At 40.3% G+C, this 17,537-nt stretch overlaps 1 gene segment (V, D, J or C); it reads left to right on the top strand.

Moving 5' to 3' along the window:
• The first annotated feature begins 267 nt into the window (after window positions 1-267).
• On the top strand, window positions 268-861 carry LOC128099678 (Ig kappa chain V-III region MOPC 63-like). The segment is given in 2 exon segments: window positions 268-316; window positions 539-861. Coding segments are annotated over 2 exon segments (372 nt in total).
• Window positions 862-17,537: the final 16,676 nt, after the last annotated feature.

Genomic DNA, 17,537 nt, shown 5'->3' with positions numbered 1-17,537 from the left:
CCCAGTTGGAACCTCAAAATAACAGAACATGTCTGCACAGGGCCAGCCGCAAAAACACTTGGTATACACTTACAATACCCTAGTGAAATTTTTGTTAATCCTAACTGCCATAGGGTGACACAAGAGCAGGTGCCCTGTGAGCAAAAAGTCAAGCTTCTCTGAGCTGATTTGCATATTGAGACTTTAGCCACAGTGCAGATTGCTCAAAGCATCTTTAAAGGCAGCTTGCCTATACCCAAGAAGCAGCCTCTAGTCCAGCTCACAAAGATGGGGTCAGCTTCTCTCCTGCTATGGGTACTGCTGCTCTGGGTTCCAGGTGAGAGTTTGCAGTGGTAGGAGCATCTTCTGTGGCCATCATTGTTTTGTATGCCTTGGTGTCTTTCCTGATCATTGAAATTTAATTGGTTTTGATCTTCCTTTTTATTTTATTTTTCTCAGGGTATATCTCTTGATTGCTGTTACACATTCCACATACGTATGTTTTTTTCATGGGTATTTGCAGTATTTCTGTGACAGCATTGTGTGTTTATCATTCTAGGTTCTACTGCAGACATTGTGCTGACCCAGTCTCCGCCTTCACTGAGTGTGTCTCTAGGGCAAAGGGCTACCTTGTCTTGTAGGTCCAGCCAGAGTGTCACTATACGTAGAACTCATCTTATGAACTGGTATCAACAGAGACCAGGACAGCCCCCACAACTCCTCATCTATGCAGCATCCAACCTAGAATCTGGGGTCCCTGCCAGGTTCAGTGGCAGTGGGTCTGGGACAGACTTCACCCTCACCATCAATCCTGTGGAGGCTGATGATGCTGCAACCTATTACTGTCAGCAGACTAGAGAGCTTCCTCCCACAGTGCTCTAGGGCTAAACAAAAACCTCCTGGTGTGGCTGCTCACTGAAGCTCAGTGTCTGAGCTGTGTTTTTCCCCAGGCATGTCAATCATGTAATTTTGGAAATCTTGTTTGTAAAAACAGTGAAATTCTGGAACAGATTTTTAAAATAATAGTATGTGTGTTTGTCCCACCATTTATACTTTATAATTCATCTGTTTGCTTACATAATAAAGACCTCCTTGATACTATTTTCAATGGGCAATTTCAATAAAATTTGTTGGGTTTTTTTTTTTTTGTGTTCAATATACTGAATAGTCAATCATATTAAACTTACAGGAAACTTTCCCCAGTTGCCCAAAATAATCAGAGCTTGAACTTTGAAGATTGTTGTCTTGGAGACACAAGCATATATTTTCAACCTAATGTTATATTCCCTCTTTTATTTGCTTAAAATTTCTCAAGTCTTTCTTCAGAGGATCACATACAAGCCTTTTCTGGCTAATTTATTGCTCAGCTTCTTATCTGCATCTCTGTGTCCATCACAGATGCTCATCCACAGTGTTATACTCATTTGCTGTTCTTTTCTCCTCATCCAATACCCACATCTTTCCCTATAATATCTTCCACAACGTGGCCACATTCTCTTCTTGGCTTCTTTCACTTTTTGCTGTCTTCTTACTTCAAGGAGTACGAAGTCTCACTATATATTTGAGGCTCACCTGGAAATCACTATCTAGACCCCAGTGACCCTAAACTTGTAGCCAACCTACCTCTTCCTTCTGACTGCTGGATTACATGACACCATGTCCAACTTTTTTTCCTTTTGCAATTGTTCTACCATTGCTGGCGCACAGCCAAGGGTGCACAGCCATGATCATGGAAGGTTTTCTTCCCAGTCATCCTCTACTTCTACATGAGCCTTTTTTGTGTCTCTGCATCCTCCCAGTGTGGAGCATGAAAGCTCAACAGGATGATCCCTAGCACCTTCTCCAAGATGCACATCTCTGAGTTTTTCAAGGTTACAGTCCTAGATTACAGTAGGGAATTAGTATTGGATCATCGATTTACAACCACAACACCTATAACCTAGGCAGGATATATCTGGGTCCTCTATGTAGGGTCTTGGGGGCTACAGTCAAGGTGCTCTCAGGGCTGCACCTTCATCTTGGCATTCAGAGAATCTTTTCCCAAGGCCAGTGAGGATATTTGCACCATTCTTTCTGCAAACATGGCAGCCAGTAAATACACGGAGTGCAGTACTACCCAGCCTTCAACACCTACTCTGTGAGTTCTCATATCTTACTTTTCTTTGACATTTATCTGTTACTTCTATTCAGCTTTGATTTGTTTACTGTTGCCATAATTGAATACCAGAAACCAGGAATCTAACACAGAAAATACATCTATTTATTATAGCTCTGGGCTGTAGACAAATTTCTAATGGCCTTATTAAATAAAAAAACACTAATATATAGCTAAATATATAGGGGTGAAACTCTTAGAGAGATCAGGGAAAATACAGAAAGCTATGAGTTAACCTCATCTCACCAACTCTACAGCTTCCAAAGAGAGCTTTTTCCTGTATATTCATGTTTATATGCCTTTTCTGTTCTGTTCTCTCATTGGCTCTCTTAGCCCTGCTAAATCACTCCCTCTTCCTACACAGCTTTGTCACTTTCTTTCTGTGTGTATAGAGCTCCAGAACTTTATGGTTAACTAGTGTTGGAATTAAGGTGCGTGCCCCCACCCCTGGCTCTGTGTGGTCTTGAATTTACAGGGATTCAGACAGATCTCTGCCTGCCAGGTGATGGGATTAAGGGCATGTGCTAACATTGCATAACTTCTGGGTTGTGGTTGGCTTTTTCCTCTGGGCTCCAGGCAAGCTTTATTTATTAAAGCACAAATAAAATATCACCACATTTCAGTACAATTAAATTTTCACCACATTCAGCGCAAATGAAATATCACCACACTGGGCTTGAGGAATCCTATGAGCATGTTGCCATGATTGGACCACATCTCCTGAGGGCTTCCTTGGTGTTTCCTAACATAGTGGAAGACATCACGTGCTGAGATCAACAGTGTGCCAGATCTGCTCTTTTTGCCTCTAATTATAAAGCTAATAGTGCCGTTATGGCACTTTTTCCTTTACGACCTCATATTATCCTGTCTACCTCCCAAACAAACTACTATCAGATACTTTGATCTGAATTTGAGGATTGAGTTTCTAACACCTATGTTTGTCGTGATGCATTCCCTCAGACACAGTCTTCATCTTCCTCAACCTTCTTCTTCCCTGTTGAGCCACAGATTGTACCTTGTTCAAGTCCTTGCTTTCCTGCTAGTTCCCATTGCCTTTGGTGCTTTTTAGGCAGACTCTTCTTTCCCACCTACCAGTTCCCAAATATCCGACATGGAAATTCAATATTAATGATAAATATTTGGCCAATAGGTCAGGCTTGTTACTAGCTAAATCTTAAATTTAAATTAATTGATATTTCTTATCTATTCCTTGCCATGTGACTTGGTTTCTTTTCTCAGTATAGCATGCCTATCTTATTTTTCTCTGCATCTTCTCTGCTTGCTATTCTATGACTTTACTCACTTTGGGTAGTTGGTGAGGCTTCTGGTACCAGACATGATTTCCCTCTTGTTGAGTAGTTCTTCAAGTCCAATTAGAAACCCCTTGGTTACCATCTAGGTATATATACTGTTCATGCCCTCTTAGGGTTATCATGCAGTGCTGCTCCTTGGGGTTCACAGGTGTCATAGCTGGGTGGGACTATTGGTTGCTTCTCTCCTTTGGACGTTTGTATGGTATCTTCTGGTTATCATGAAATATTTTCCTCATGGAGGAGGCCTAAAGTCAAATCCAGTACAGAGACCTATGGGACCTTTGTCTGTAGTTGCATGGGGCAATATCACCTGTGAAACTTTAATGCAACATCAGGCATATAGGTTTATAACATAGGTATAGACAATAAACATTAATTGATAACAAGTTATGAGAAAATTTGTTTTAAAACAATTTTGTTACACTATAATATTTTTTATTAGTGATAAAATGAAATATGGGTATTAGTGACATGGGTATGCTTGCTTAATTTTACAAATGAAATTGATCTTGTCTGAATATTTGATTTCATACTATGTAGCACAACTTCAAAATATTTCAGAGTCAGTAGATATTTTGATTTTATAATCATCAGTGCTAAGATTCCCACTTCACATGAATACATTAGAGAAAGTAGCAGAAGTATGCTTAAGGGCATTTCAGGAATTTTTTTTTGAAATTCTTTCCTAATCCCAAGCTAAACGAATTAAGCAACATGTAAGTCAAGTCATCAACTTACACAGGAACAGGTAGAGTTAGACATTTTAACACCATAGAACCCAAAGATGTATAAAATTGATACTTTCATGGTTAGAAATAATGGTAGGTGACTAAATTACTGTTTTTATCAGGGCAGAAAGACTTGTATGTTCAGCAAAATGACTGCAATGCCTAATACAACATGCAGCAGTCTGAAATCTGAGCCAGTGTCTCAATTGCAGTGTCACATGATATGTTGACGTGCATAGTGTAAAATGTTCATGTTTTGTGTTCAGATTCAAGGCTTCAGTGAAGTTCAGTTATGTAACAGGGGTCTGCACTGCCAGAAACATCTCAAAATCATTCTTCTTGGTTGACATGCTTTCATAGTATTTTGTTGTAGGCAATGTTTTATGGTCTACAAATTCAGTTACATGACCGCCAATTTAGTACCTGAGCTCTAGGATATGAACTTTTAGAAAAAGTGAAAAATTTGTCAGCGATGGGCTTCAGTGTTGGATTATAACATGACTTCCTGAGGAAATAATGCTTGTTCATTCTTCTTTACATTTTCTATTTTTTGTACCATTCTTTTCAGTCTCTAACATTTGGAAGGGTAGTGCCAAGTTTCTATTTGGTTTACATTTGCAATGATATTAAAAGGATGACAAATAAAACCATGGAATGAGCCTTGCCCCAGACCCCATCCCTGGGCACCAGCCACTCCAGGGAATACCTGCCCAACTTGGCCCCAGGTTCTGGCCACCGGGCAGGTTCCCTGCTAGCCCCACCAGGAAGGATCCCCTTCACCAAGACCCCTGGCAGACCCTGCAGTCTCCACGCCCTGCCCCCACTCCCATCCCCCCTGAGCCCCAAGCCTCTTCCTGAGACTTAGAGGCCGGCCCCCAGCTCCCATCTTGCTCCGGACTTCCCTTTTGGAAAACTGGTGAGTGCCCTTCCTTGCCCCGGACCCCATCCCTGGGCACCAGCCACTCCAGGGAAGACCTGCCCAACTTGGCCCCAGGTTCTGGCCACCCGGCAGGTTCCCTGCTAGCCCCACCGGGAAGGATCCCCTTCTCCAAGACCCCTGGCAGGCCCTGCAGTCTCCACGCCCTGCCCCCACGCCCATCCGCCTGAGCCCCAAGCCTCTTCCTGAGACTTAGAGGCCGGCCCCCAGCTCCCATCTTGCTCCGGACTTCCCTTTTGGAAAACTGGTGAGTACCCTTCCTTGCCCCAGACCCCATCCCTGGGCACCAGCCACTCCAGGGAAGACCTGCCCAACTTGACCCCAGGTTCTGGCCACCGGGCAGGTTCCCTGCTAGCCCCACCGGGAAGGATCCCCTTCTCCAAGACCCCTGGCAGACCCTGCAGTCTCCATGCCCTGCCCCCACTCCCATCCCCCTGAGCCCCAAGCCTCTTCCTGAGACTTAGAGGCTGGCCCCCAGCTCCCATCTTGCTCCGGACTTCCCTTTTGGAAAACTGGTGAGTGCCCTTCCATGCCCAAGACCCCATCCCTGGGCACCAGCCACTCCAGGGAAGACCTGCCCAACTTGGCCCCAGGTTCTGGCCACCCGGCAGGTTCCCTGCTAGCCCCACCGGGAAGGATCCCCTTCTCCAAGACCCCTGGCAGGCCCTGCAGTCTCCACGCCCTGCCCCCACGCCCATCCACCTGAGCCCCAAGCCTCTTCCTGAGACTTAGAGGCCGGCCCCCAGCTCCCATCTTGCTCCGGACTTCCCTTTTGGAACACTGGTCTGGCTGAACCAAGTGTGCGGAAAAGGCCAGGAACGAACCACAAGGAGATGGGCAGACGTCAAGGCAGAAACATATACAACAAAATGAATAGCAATACAGCATCACCAGGCCCTAGCCCTCCTCCAACACCTAGACCTGAACATCAGAAATTGGAAGAAGCAGAAGAAAACAGCCTTATGAATGACATCATGAAGAAGCTAGAGGCTTGTGTAGAGGAAAAGACAAAAAAATGTGAAGAACGCTGTAAACAACTAGAGGAAAGGGCAAACAAATTAGAAGAAATCAATAAAGTCCTGGAAGAAAACAATAAAATACTGAGAGAAAATCAAGAAAAATCAATGAAACAAATGAAGGAAACAGTCCAAGACCTGAAAAGGGAAATAGAAAAAATGAAGAAGACACAAACAGAGGGAATGCTGGAAATAGAAAATCTGAGAAAACGATTGGGAACTTCAGATGCAAGTATAATCAACAGAATGCAAGAGATGGAAGAGAGGATCTCTAGCGTTGAAGATACAGTAGAAGAAATACATTCATCAGTCAAAGAAAACACTAAAGCCAACAAAGTCATGAACCAAAATGTCCAAGAAATTTGGGACACCATGAAAAGACCAAACCTAAGAATAATAGGGGTCGAAGAAGGAGAAGAATACCAACTCAAGGGCACAGAAAATATATTCAACAAGATCATAGAAGAAAACTTTCCCAACTTAAAGAAGGAAATGCCTATGAAGATACAAGAAGCTTATAGAACACCAAATAGACTAGACCCCCAAAAAAAGTCCCCTCGCCACATAATAGTTAAACAACTAAACGTACAGAATAAAGAAAGAATATTAAGAGCAGCAAAGGAAAAAGGCCAAGTGACATATAAAGGCAAACCCATCAGAATAACACCCGATTTCTCAATGGAGACTTTGAAAGCCAGAAGAACCTGGACAGATGTAATGCAGACACTAAGAGACCATGGATGTCAGCCTAGACTAATATACCCAGCAAAACTTTCAATCACCATAGATGGAGTGAACAAGACATTCCATGACAAAGCCAGATTTAAACAATACTTATCCACAAACCCAGCCCTACAGAAAGCACTAGAAGGAAAATTCCAACCTAAGGAAGTCAGATACACCCTCGAAAACACAGGCAACAGATAAAGCCACAGCAGTAAACCCCAACGTATAGAAGTACCCACACATCACCACCAAAAAATAACAGGAATGAACAATCACTGGTCATTAATTTCCCTCAATATCAATGGACTTAATTCACCTATAAAAAGACATAGGCTTACAGAATGGATACGAAAGCAGGACCCATCTTTCTGCTGCATACAAGAAACACATCTCAAACTCGAAGATAGACACTACCTAAAAATAAAAGGCTGGGAAAAGACTTTCCAATCAAACGGTCTTAAGAAACAAGCGGGTGTAGCCATCCTGATATCCAGCAAAATAGACTTCAAACTAAAATCAATCAAAAGAGATCAAGAAGGGCATTACATACTCATCACAGGAAAGATCCACCAAGATGAAGTCTCAATTCTGAATATTTATGCCCCAAACACAAGGGCACCCACATATGTAAAAGAAACATTACTAAAGCTTAAATCACATATAAAACCCCACACATTAATAGTGGGAGACCTCAACACCCCACTTTCACCACTGGACAGATCTCCCAAATTGAAACTTAACAGAGAAATAAAGGACTTAACTGATGTCATGACTCAAATGGACTTAATCGATATCTACAGAACATTCCATCCTAACAAAAAAGAATATACCTTCTTCTCAGCACCCCATGGAACCTTCTCTAAAATTGACCACATACTTGGCCACAAAACAAATCTAAACAGATACAAAACAATTGGAATAACCTCCTGTGTTCTATCAGACCACCATGGTCTAAAGTTGGATTTCAACAACAACAAAAACTACAGAAAACCTGCAATCTCATGGAAACTGAATAATACCCAACTGAATCACCAATGGGTTAAGGAAGAAATAAAGAAAGAAATTAAAGACTTCCTAGAGATCAATGAAAATGAAGACACCACATATCCAAATTTATGGGACACTATGAAAGCAGTACTAAGAGGGAAATTCATAGCACTAAATGCCCACATAAAGAAGTTGGAGAAATCTCACACTAGAGACTTAACAGCATACCTGAAAGCTCTAGAACAAGAAGAAGCACAGTCTCCCAGGAAAAATAGACGCCAGGAAATTATCAAAGTGAGAGCTGAAATCAATAAAATAGAAACAAAGAGAACAATACAAAAAATTAATGAAACAAAGAGTTGGTTCTTTGAGAAAATCAACAAGATAGACAAGCCCTTATCCAAACTAACCAAAAGACAGAGAGAGAGCATCCAAATCAACAAAATCAGAAATGAAAAGGGGGACATAACAACAGACATTGAGGAAATCCAGAGAATCATCAGGTCATACTTCAAAAACCTCTATTCGACAAAACTGGAAAACCTAAAAGAAATGGATAACTTTCTGGATAGGTACCACATACCTAAGTTAAATCAAGACCAGATAAACTATTTAAATAGTCCAATAACCCCTAACGAAATAGAAACAGTCATTAAAAGTCTCCCAACCAAAAAAAGCCCAGGACCAGATGGTTTCAGCGCAGAATTCTACCAGATCTTCAAAGAAGAGTTAATACCAATACTCTCTAAATTGTTCCACACAATAGAAACAGAAGGAACATTACCAGACTCCTTCTACGAGGCTACAATTACCCTAATTCCTAAACCAAACAAGGATACAACAAAGAAAGAGAACTACAGACCGATCTCCCTCATGAACATTGATGCAAAAATACTCAATAAAATACTGGCAAACAGACTCCAAGAACACATCAAAACAATTATCCACCATGATCAAGTAGGATTCATTCCAGGGATGCAAGGGTGGTTCAACATACGAAAGTCCGTCAATATAATACACCATATAAACAAACTCAAAGAAAAAAACCATATGATCATCTCACTGGATGCAGAAAAGGCATTTGACAAAGTCCAACACCCCTTCATGATAAAGGTATTAGAGCGATCAGGAATACAGGGAACATACCTAAACATAATAAAGGCAATTTACAGCAAGCCAACAGCCAACATCAAATTAAATGGAGAGAAACTCAAAGCAATTCCACTAAAATCAGGAACGAGGCAAGGCTGTCCACTCTCCCCATACTTATTCAATATAGTACTTGAAGTTCTAGCCAGAGCAATAAGACAACATAAGGAGATTAAGGGGATACAAATTGGAAAGGAAGAAGTCAAGCTTTCCCTATTTGCAGATGACATGATAGTATACTTGAGCGACCCCAAAGATTCCACCAAGGAACTGATACAGCTTATAAACACCTTCAGCAACATAGCAGGATACAAGATCAACTCAAAAAAATCAGTAGCCCTCCTATATACAATGGACAAAGAAGTGGAGAAGGAAATCAGAGATACATCACCCTTTACTATAGCCACAAATGACATAAAGTACCTTGGGGTAACACTAACCAAGCAAGTGAAGGACCTATATGACAAGAACTTTAAGTCCCTGAAAAAAGAAATTGAAGAAGATGTCAGAAAATGGAAAGATCTCCCATGCTCATGGATAGGCAGGACTAACATAGTAAAAATGGCAATCTTACCAAAAGCAATCTACAGATTCAATGCAATCCCCATCAAAATACCAACACAATTCTTCACAGACCTGGAAAGAATAATACTCAAATTCATATGGAAAAACAAAAAACCCAGGATAGCCAAAGGAATCCTGTACAATAACACAACTTCTGGAGGCATCACGATCCCTGACTTCAAGCTCTACTATAGAGCTACAGTAATAAAAACAGCTTGGTACTGGCATAGAAACCGACATGTGGACCAATGGAATCGAATTGAAGACCCTGACATTAATCCGCACACCTATGAACATATAATTTTTGACAAAGAAGCCAAAAGTGCACAATGGAAAAAAGAAAGCATCTTCAACAAATGGTGCTGGCAAAACTGGATATCAACATGTAGAAGGCTGCAAATAGATCCATATCTATCACCGTGCACAAAACTTAAGTCCAAGTGGATCAAGGACCTCAACATAAATCCAGCTACTCTGAACCTGCTAGAAGAGAAAGTAGGAAGTAGTCTTGAACGCATTGGCATTGGAGACTACTTCCTAAATAGAACACCAGTAGCACAGACTCTGAGAGAAACAATCAATCAATGGGACCTTTTGAAACTGAGAAGCTTTTGTAGAGCAAAGGATACGGTCAACAAGGCAAAGCGACAGCCTACAGAATGGGAAAAGATCTTCACCAACCCCACATCTGACAGAGGACTGATATCCAGAATATATAAGGAACTCAAGAAATTAGACATCAAAATGCCCAACAGTCCAATTAAGAAATGGGCTATAGAACTAAACAGAGAATTCTCAACAGAGGAAACTCAAATGGCCGAAAGACATTTAAGGAATTGCTCATCATCCCTAATCATCAGGGAAATGCAAATCAAAACAACTCTGAGATACCACCTTACGCCTGTCAGAATGGCTAAGATCAAAAACACTGAAGACACCTTATGCTGGAGAGGATGTGGAGCTAGGGGAACTCTCCTCCACTGCTGGTGGGAATGCAAGCTTGTACAACCACTTTGGAAATCAATATGGCGCTTTCTTAGAAAATTGGGAATCAATCTCCCCCAAGATCCAGCTATACCACTCTTGGGCATATACCCAAGAAATGCTCAACCACACCATAAGAGCACTTGTTCAGCTATGTTCATATCAGCATTGTTTGTAATAGCCAGAACATGGAAACAACCCAGATGCCCTTCAACTGAAGAATGGATAAACAAAATGTGGTACATATACACAATGGAATACTACTCAGCAGAAAAAAAACAATGGCATCATGAGGTTTGCAGACAAATGGATGGATCTAGAAAAAATCATCCTGAGTGAGGTAACCCAGACTCAGAAAGACAAACATGGTATGTACTCACTCATAGCAGGATACTAGACATGAAACAAGGATGAATTGTCTGCTACTCACATCACCAGGGAGGCTACCCGGAAAACAGGACCCCAAGAAAGACACAGGGATCGCCCAATGACAGAGAAATGGAATGAGATCTACATGAACAGCCTGGACATGAGTGGGGGTAATGAAAGGCGAGGGTCGAGGGAAAGAGAGCGTGGGGGAGCGGGAGATCCCAGCTGGATCAACAACAGAGAGGGAGAACAAGGAATAGGAGACCATGGTAACTGAACACCACATGAGAACAGGAAGAAGCAAAGTGCTAGAGAGGCCCACAGAAATCCACAAAGATACCCACACAACAGACTGCCGGCAATGGTCGAGAGACAGCCCGAACTGACCTACTCTGGTGATGGGATGGCCAAACACCCTAATTGTTGTGCTAGAAACCTCATCCAACTACTGAGGGATCTGGATGCAGAGATCCATGACTAGGCCCTGGGTGGATCTCTGGGAGTCCAATCAACGAGAATGAGGAGGGTTTATATGAGCGAGAATTGTTGAGACCAAGGTTGGATAAAGCACAGGGACAAATAGCCAAATGAATGGAAACACATGAACTATGAACCAATGGCTGAGGGGTCCACACTGGATCAGGCCCTCCGAATGGGTGAGACAGTTGATTGGCTTGATCTGTTTGGGAGGCATCCAGGCAGTGGGACCAGATCTTGTGCTCATTGCATGAGTTGGCTGTTTGAAACCTGGGGCCTATGCAGGATTGTTTGGCTTGGCCTGGGAGGAGGGGACTAGACCTACCTGGACTGAGTCTACCAGGTTGACCTCAGTCTGTGGGGAAGGCTTTGCCCTGGAGGAGATGGGAATGGGGGGCGGCGTTGGGTGGAAGGTGAGGGGGACGGGAGGGGGGAGAACAAGGGAATCCGTGACCGATATGTAGAACTGAATTGTATTGCAAAATAAATTAAAATAAATTTAAAAAAAAAAAAAAAAACCATGGAATGAACTCTGAACCTATCTTTGCCTCCTTGGTCAATGCCCGGTGTAGAAACTTCAGCTCAGTAGTTTGCATTAACTTTTCAAAGTCTTAGGAAAGAAGGAGTTTCAGTGCTTGTCAATTTTGGTCCAGTGCGGTAAATAATTGGACCAATTTTTTTTACTTTTGCCTTCTGATTTTCCTTCTTTACCCCTCCCTTTATTCACCCCCTGTGTTATTTCTGCTCTCTTCTCATTCTTAGATTTTCCTTTTCTCTTTCCCTTCCCTCTACTTCTCTTTCTCCTCCTCCCTCCCATTTTCCTTCCTTTCTTCCATCCCCTCTTTTTCTCTTCTGTCCTTTGTCCTTTATTCCAATTTAATTTCTTTCACTTTGCTGTTTTCTATTTTTACTCAACATGTTTATTGTTTCTCAAGGATTATTATTCTGAGGTAGTTCTACCATCATATCTTTGGGTATATGCCCAAGAGTGGTATAGCTGGGTCTTGAGGAAGATTGATTCCCAATTTTCTAAGAAACCGCCATACTGATTTCCAAAGTGGCTGTACAAGTTTGCACTCCAACCAACAGTGGGGGAGTGTTCCCCTTCCTCCAAATCCTTTCCAACATAAGCTGTTTCCAGGACTTTTTATCTTAGCCGTTCTGACTGCTGTAAGATGGTATCTCAGAGTTGTTTTCATTTGCATATCTTTGATAACTAAGGATGTTGAGCAATTCCTTAAATTTTTTTTGGCCATTTGAGGTTCTTCTGTTGGGAATTCGCTGTTCAGCTCTGTAGCCCATTTTTTAATTAGATTGTTTATTATTTTGATTTCTAGTTTCTTGAGTTCTTTATACATTTTGGAGATCAGCATTCTGTCAGATGTGGGTTGGTGAAGATCTTTTCCCATTCTGTAGGCTCTCATTTTGTCTTGTTTATTGTGTCCTTACAGAACCTTCTCAGTTTCAGGAGGTTCCATTTATTAATCGTTGCTCTCAGTGTCTGTGCTACTTATGTTATATTTTTGAATTGGTCTCCTGTGCCAATGCATTAAAGGCTATACTTTCTCTTTTCTCTTCTATCAGGATCATTATAACTGGATATATGCTGAGGTCTTTGATTCACTTCGACTTAAGTTTTGTGCATGGGGATAAATATGGATCTATTTGCAATCTTCTACATGTTGACATCCAGTAATGCCAGCACTATTTGTTGAAGATGCCTTCTTTTTTTCATTATGCAGTTTTTTCTTTGTCAAAAATCAGGTGTGTGGGTTAATGTCAGGGTTTTCAATTTTATTCCATTGGTCCAATTATCAGGTTTTTATGTCAATACCAAGATGGTTTTTTTAAATTACTATAGCTCTATAATAGAGCTTAAGGTCAGGGATGGTAATGCCTCCAGAAGTTGCTTTATTGAATAATTGTTTTAGCTATCTTTTTTTCCCATATGGTGTTTAGTATTGTTCTTTCCGGGTCTGTGAAGAAGTGTGTCGGAATTTTGATGGGGATTTTATTGAATCTGTAGATTGATTTTGTTAAAATTGCCATGTTAAATTTGCCTATCCATGAACATGGGAGATCTTTCCATTTTCTGATATCTTCTTCAATTTCTTTCTTAACAAAGACTTAAAGTTCTTGTCATACAAGTCTTTCATTTGCTTAGTTAGAGTTAACTCAAGGTATTTTATATTGTTTGTGGCTATTGTAAAGGGTAATGTTTCTATGATTTCATTCTTGGCCTATTTATCATTTGTATATAGGACAGCTTCTGATTTTTTTGAGCTAATCTTGTATCCTGCCATTTTACTGAAGGTGTTTATCAGGTATAGATGTTCCCTGGTATAATATTTGGGGTCACTTGATGATACTATCATGTCATCTGTAAATAGCAAAAGTTTGTCTTCTTCCTTTCCTATTTGTATACCCTTGATCTCCTCTTCTTGTCTTATTGCTCTAGTTAGAACCCCAAGTACTATATTAAATAGATATGAGGAGAATGGACAGCCTTCTCCTGTTCCCCATTTTAGTGGAATTGCTTTGAGTTTCTCTCCATTTAATTTGTTGTTGGCCGTTGGCTTGCTGTAAATTGTCTTTATTATGTTTAAATATGTTTCTTGTATTCCTGATCTCACCTTTATCATGAAGGGATGTTGGGTTTTTTCAAAGGCTTTTTCAGCATCTAATGAGATGATAATGTGTTTTTTTCCCTTCAGTTTGTTTATATGGTGGATTACATTGACAGATTTTCATATGTTGAACCATCCTTACATCTCTGGGATGAAGCCTACTTGGTCTTGGTGGATAAGGCTTTTGATGTGTTCTTGGATTTGGTTTGCCAGTATTTTATTGAGTATTTTTGCATTAATGTTCATGAGGGAGAATATTCTGTAATTCTCTTTCCTAGTTGCATATTTGTGTGGTTTGAGTATCAGGGTAACTGTAGTCTCATAAAAAGAATTTGCCAGTGTTCGTTCTGTTTCTGTTGTGTGGAACAATTTCAGGAGTATTTGTATTAACTTTTCTTTGAATTCTGGTAGAACTCTGACCTGATTTCATCTGATCCTTGGCTGGTTTTGGTTGGGAGTCTTTTAATGACTATTTCTATTTCCTTAGGAGTTAAATCTTTATTTATATTGTTTATCTGGTCTTGATTTAATTTTGATATGTGGTACCTATCCAATAAATTGTCCATTTCTTTTAGATTTTACAATTTTATGAAGTATAGGTTTTGAAGTATGACCTGATAATTCTCTGGATTTCCTCATTGTCTGTTTATGTCTCCCTTTTCATTTCTGATTTTGTTAATTTGGATGATATCTCTGCCTTTTGGTTAGTTTGGATAAGGACTTGTCTATCTTGTTGATTTTCTTGAAGAACCAACTTTTCGTTTCATTGATTCTTTGTGTTTTCTCTTTGTTTCTATTTTATTGATTTCAGTCCTCAGTTTGAATATTTCCTGGCATCTATTCCTCCAGGATGATTTTGCTTCTTTTTGTTCTAGAGCTTTCAGGAGTGCTTCAGTTGTGCTGTTAAGTAACTAGTGTAAGATTTTTACAACTTCTTTATGTCTGCATTTAGTGTTATCAGTTTTCCGTTTAGCACTGCTTTCATAGTTTCCCATACATTTGCGTGTGTTGTGCATTCATTTTCATTGAAATCTGGGAAGTCTTTGATTTCTTTCTTTATTTCTTCCTTGGTCCATTGGTGAAAGAGTTGCGCATTATTCAGTTTCCATGAATTTGTAGGCTTTCTGTAACTTGTGTTGTTGAATTCTAACTTTAAGCCATGGTGGTCTGATAAGATACAGGGGGTTATTCCAATTTTTTTGTATCTGTTGAGATTTGCTTGGTGATTCAGTATGTTGTCAGTTTTAGGGAAGGTTCCATGTTGTGCTGAGAAGAAGGTATAATCTTTTGTATTGGGTGAAGTGTTTTATAGATGTCTGTTAAATCCATTTGAGTAATAACATCTTTTAGTTCCCTCATTTCTCTGTCAAGTTTCTGTCTGGCAGACATGTTCATTGGTGAGAGTTCATTGTTGATGTTTCCCACCATTAGTGTGTGGGCCTTGATATATAATTTTAGCTTTAGTAATATTTCTTTTATGTGTGTGGTTGCCCTTGTGTTTGGGGCATAGATGTTCAGAACTGAGACTTCATCTTGATGGATTTTTTCCTGTGTTGAATGTTTAATGTCCTTCTTGATATCTTTTGATTAATTTTAGTTTGAAGTCTATTTTGCTAGGTATTAGAATAGCTACACCAGCTTGCTTCTTAGGTCCACTTGATTGGAAAGTCTTTTCCCACCATTTACTCTGAGATAATGTCTGTCTTTGAAGTTGAGGTATGTTTCTTGCATGCAGCAGAAGGATGGATCCTGTTTTCTTCTCCATTCTGTTATCCTGTGTCTTTTTATATGCAAATTGAGTCCTTTGATATTAATGGATATTAATGACCAGTGACTGTTAATTCCTGTTATATATTCATAATAGTATGTGTGTATTTCCCTTCTTTGGGATTTGATGGTCTGGGTTTATCTATTGTCTGTGTTTGTATGGGTACATCTAACTTCCTTAGGTTGCAGTTTTCCTTCTTGTGCTTTCTGTAGGGCTGCATTTGTGAATAGGTATTGTTTAACTCTGGTTTTGTCTTGGAATATTTTGTGTACTCCATCTACAGTGATTGAAAGTTTTGCTTGGTATAATAGTCTAGGCTAGCATCTGTGGTCTCTTAGTGTATGCACTACATCTGTCTAGGACCTTTGTGCTTTCAGAGTCTCCATTGAGAAGTCAGATGTTATTCTGATGGGTCTGCCATTATAAGTCACTTGGCCTTTTTCCTTTGCTGCTCTTAATATTTTTTCTTTATTCTGTATGTTTAGTGGTTTGATTATTATGTGCCAGGGGACATTTTTTGGATCCAGTCTATTTGGTGTTCTGTAAGCTTCTTGTATCTTCATAGACATAGCCTTCTTTAGGTTGGGAATGTTTTCTTCTATGATTTTATTGAATATGTTTTTGTTTTGTGCCTTTGAGTTGGAATTCTTCTCCTTCTTCTGTCCCTATTATTTTTAGGTTTGGTCTTTTCATGGTGCCCCAGATTTCCTGGATATTTTGTGTTATGACTTTTTTTGCTTTAGTGTTTTCTTTGATTGATTAATCTGTTTCCTCTATTGTATCCTCCACACCAGAGACTCTCTCTTTCATCTCTTTTATTCTCTTGATTATGGTAGCATCTGTAGTTCCTGTTTGTTTAGTCAGATTTGCTATTTCTAGCATTTATGTTTATGTCTTCTTTATTGCTTCCATTTCAGTTTTCATGACTTGAACTGTTTCTTTCACCTCTTTGATTGTTTTTCCCCTTTGTTTTCTTGGCTTTCTTTAAGGTATTTATTGATTCTTCCATTTTTTTTGTTTGTCTTTTCCTCCTTTTCTTTAAGGGAATTTTTCATTTCTTCTTTGAAGTCATTTCTCTTTACTCAGAAGGCATTTGTGGGTCTGAAGAGATTCATATTGACTACGAGAACCCACAGGCTGTTCTTTCAGAGGGTCTAGATTTAAATCCCAGTACCCACATGGTGGCAGTTCATAGTAATCTGTAACTTCAATTCTAGAAGCTTTGAGTCCCTCTTCTGGCTTCTGTAGGCACCAGGTAAACAGGTCATGCACAGACATGCATGCAGCCAAAAAATCCAAAGACATGAAAATTAAAAATAGATAAAGAAGGCACTCCTATTGTCTCTGTTTCTCTGCTAGTATGTCATCCACAGTGGTTAAAGGTGATGGATCACTAATGGGTTTATCTATTTATTTTATTTTTTTCTTGTTTAAATTTTTTTTAATTTAATTTTTATTTATTTTTTTATTTTGCAATACAATTCAGTTCAACATATCAGCCATGGATTCCCTTGTTCTCCCCCCTCCAGCCCCCCTCACCTTCCCCCCAGCCCATCCCAAATTCCCACCTCCTCCAGGGCAAAGCCTCCCCTGAGGACTGAGATCAACCTGGTAGACTCAGTCCAGGCAGGTCCAGTCCCCTCCTCCCAGGCTGAGCCAAGCGACCTTGCATAGGCCCCAGGTTTCAAACAGCCAACTCATGCACTGAGCACAGGACCCAGTCCCACTGCCTGGATGCCTCCCAAACAGATCAAGCCA

Source organism: Peromyscus californicus, unplaced genomic scaffold (genome assembly GCF_007827085.1).
Source record: "Peromyscus californicus insignis strain IS unplaced genomic scaffold, ASM782708v3 Scaffold_6__1_contigs__length_162567912, whole genome shotgun sequence".
Taxonomy (NCBI): Eukaryota; Metazoa; Chordata; class Mammalia; order Rodentia; family Cricetidae; genus Peromyscus; species Peromyscus californicus.
The sequence above is the reverse complement of the archived record's forward strand: the minus strand, read 5'-3'. Positions and strand labels throughout refer to the sequence as shown.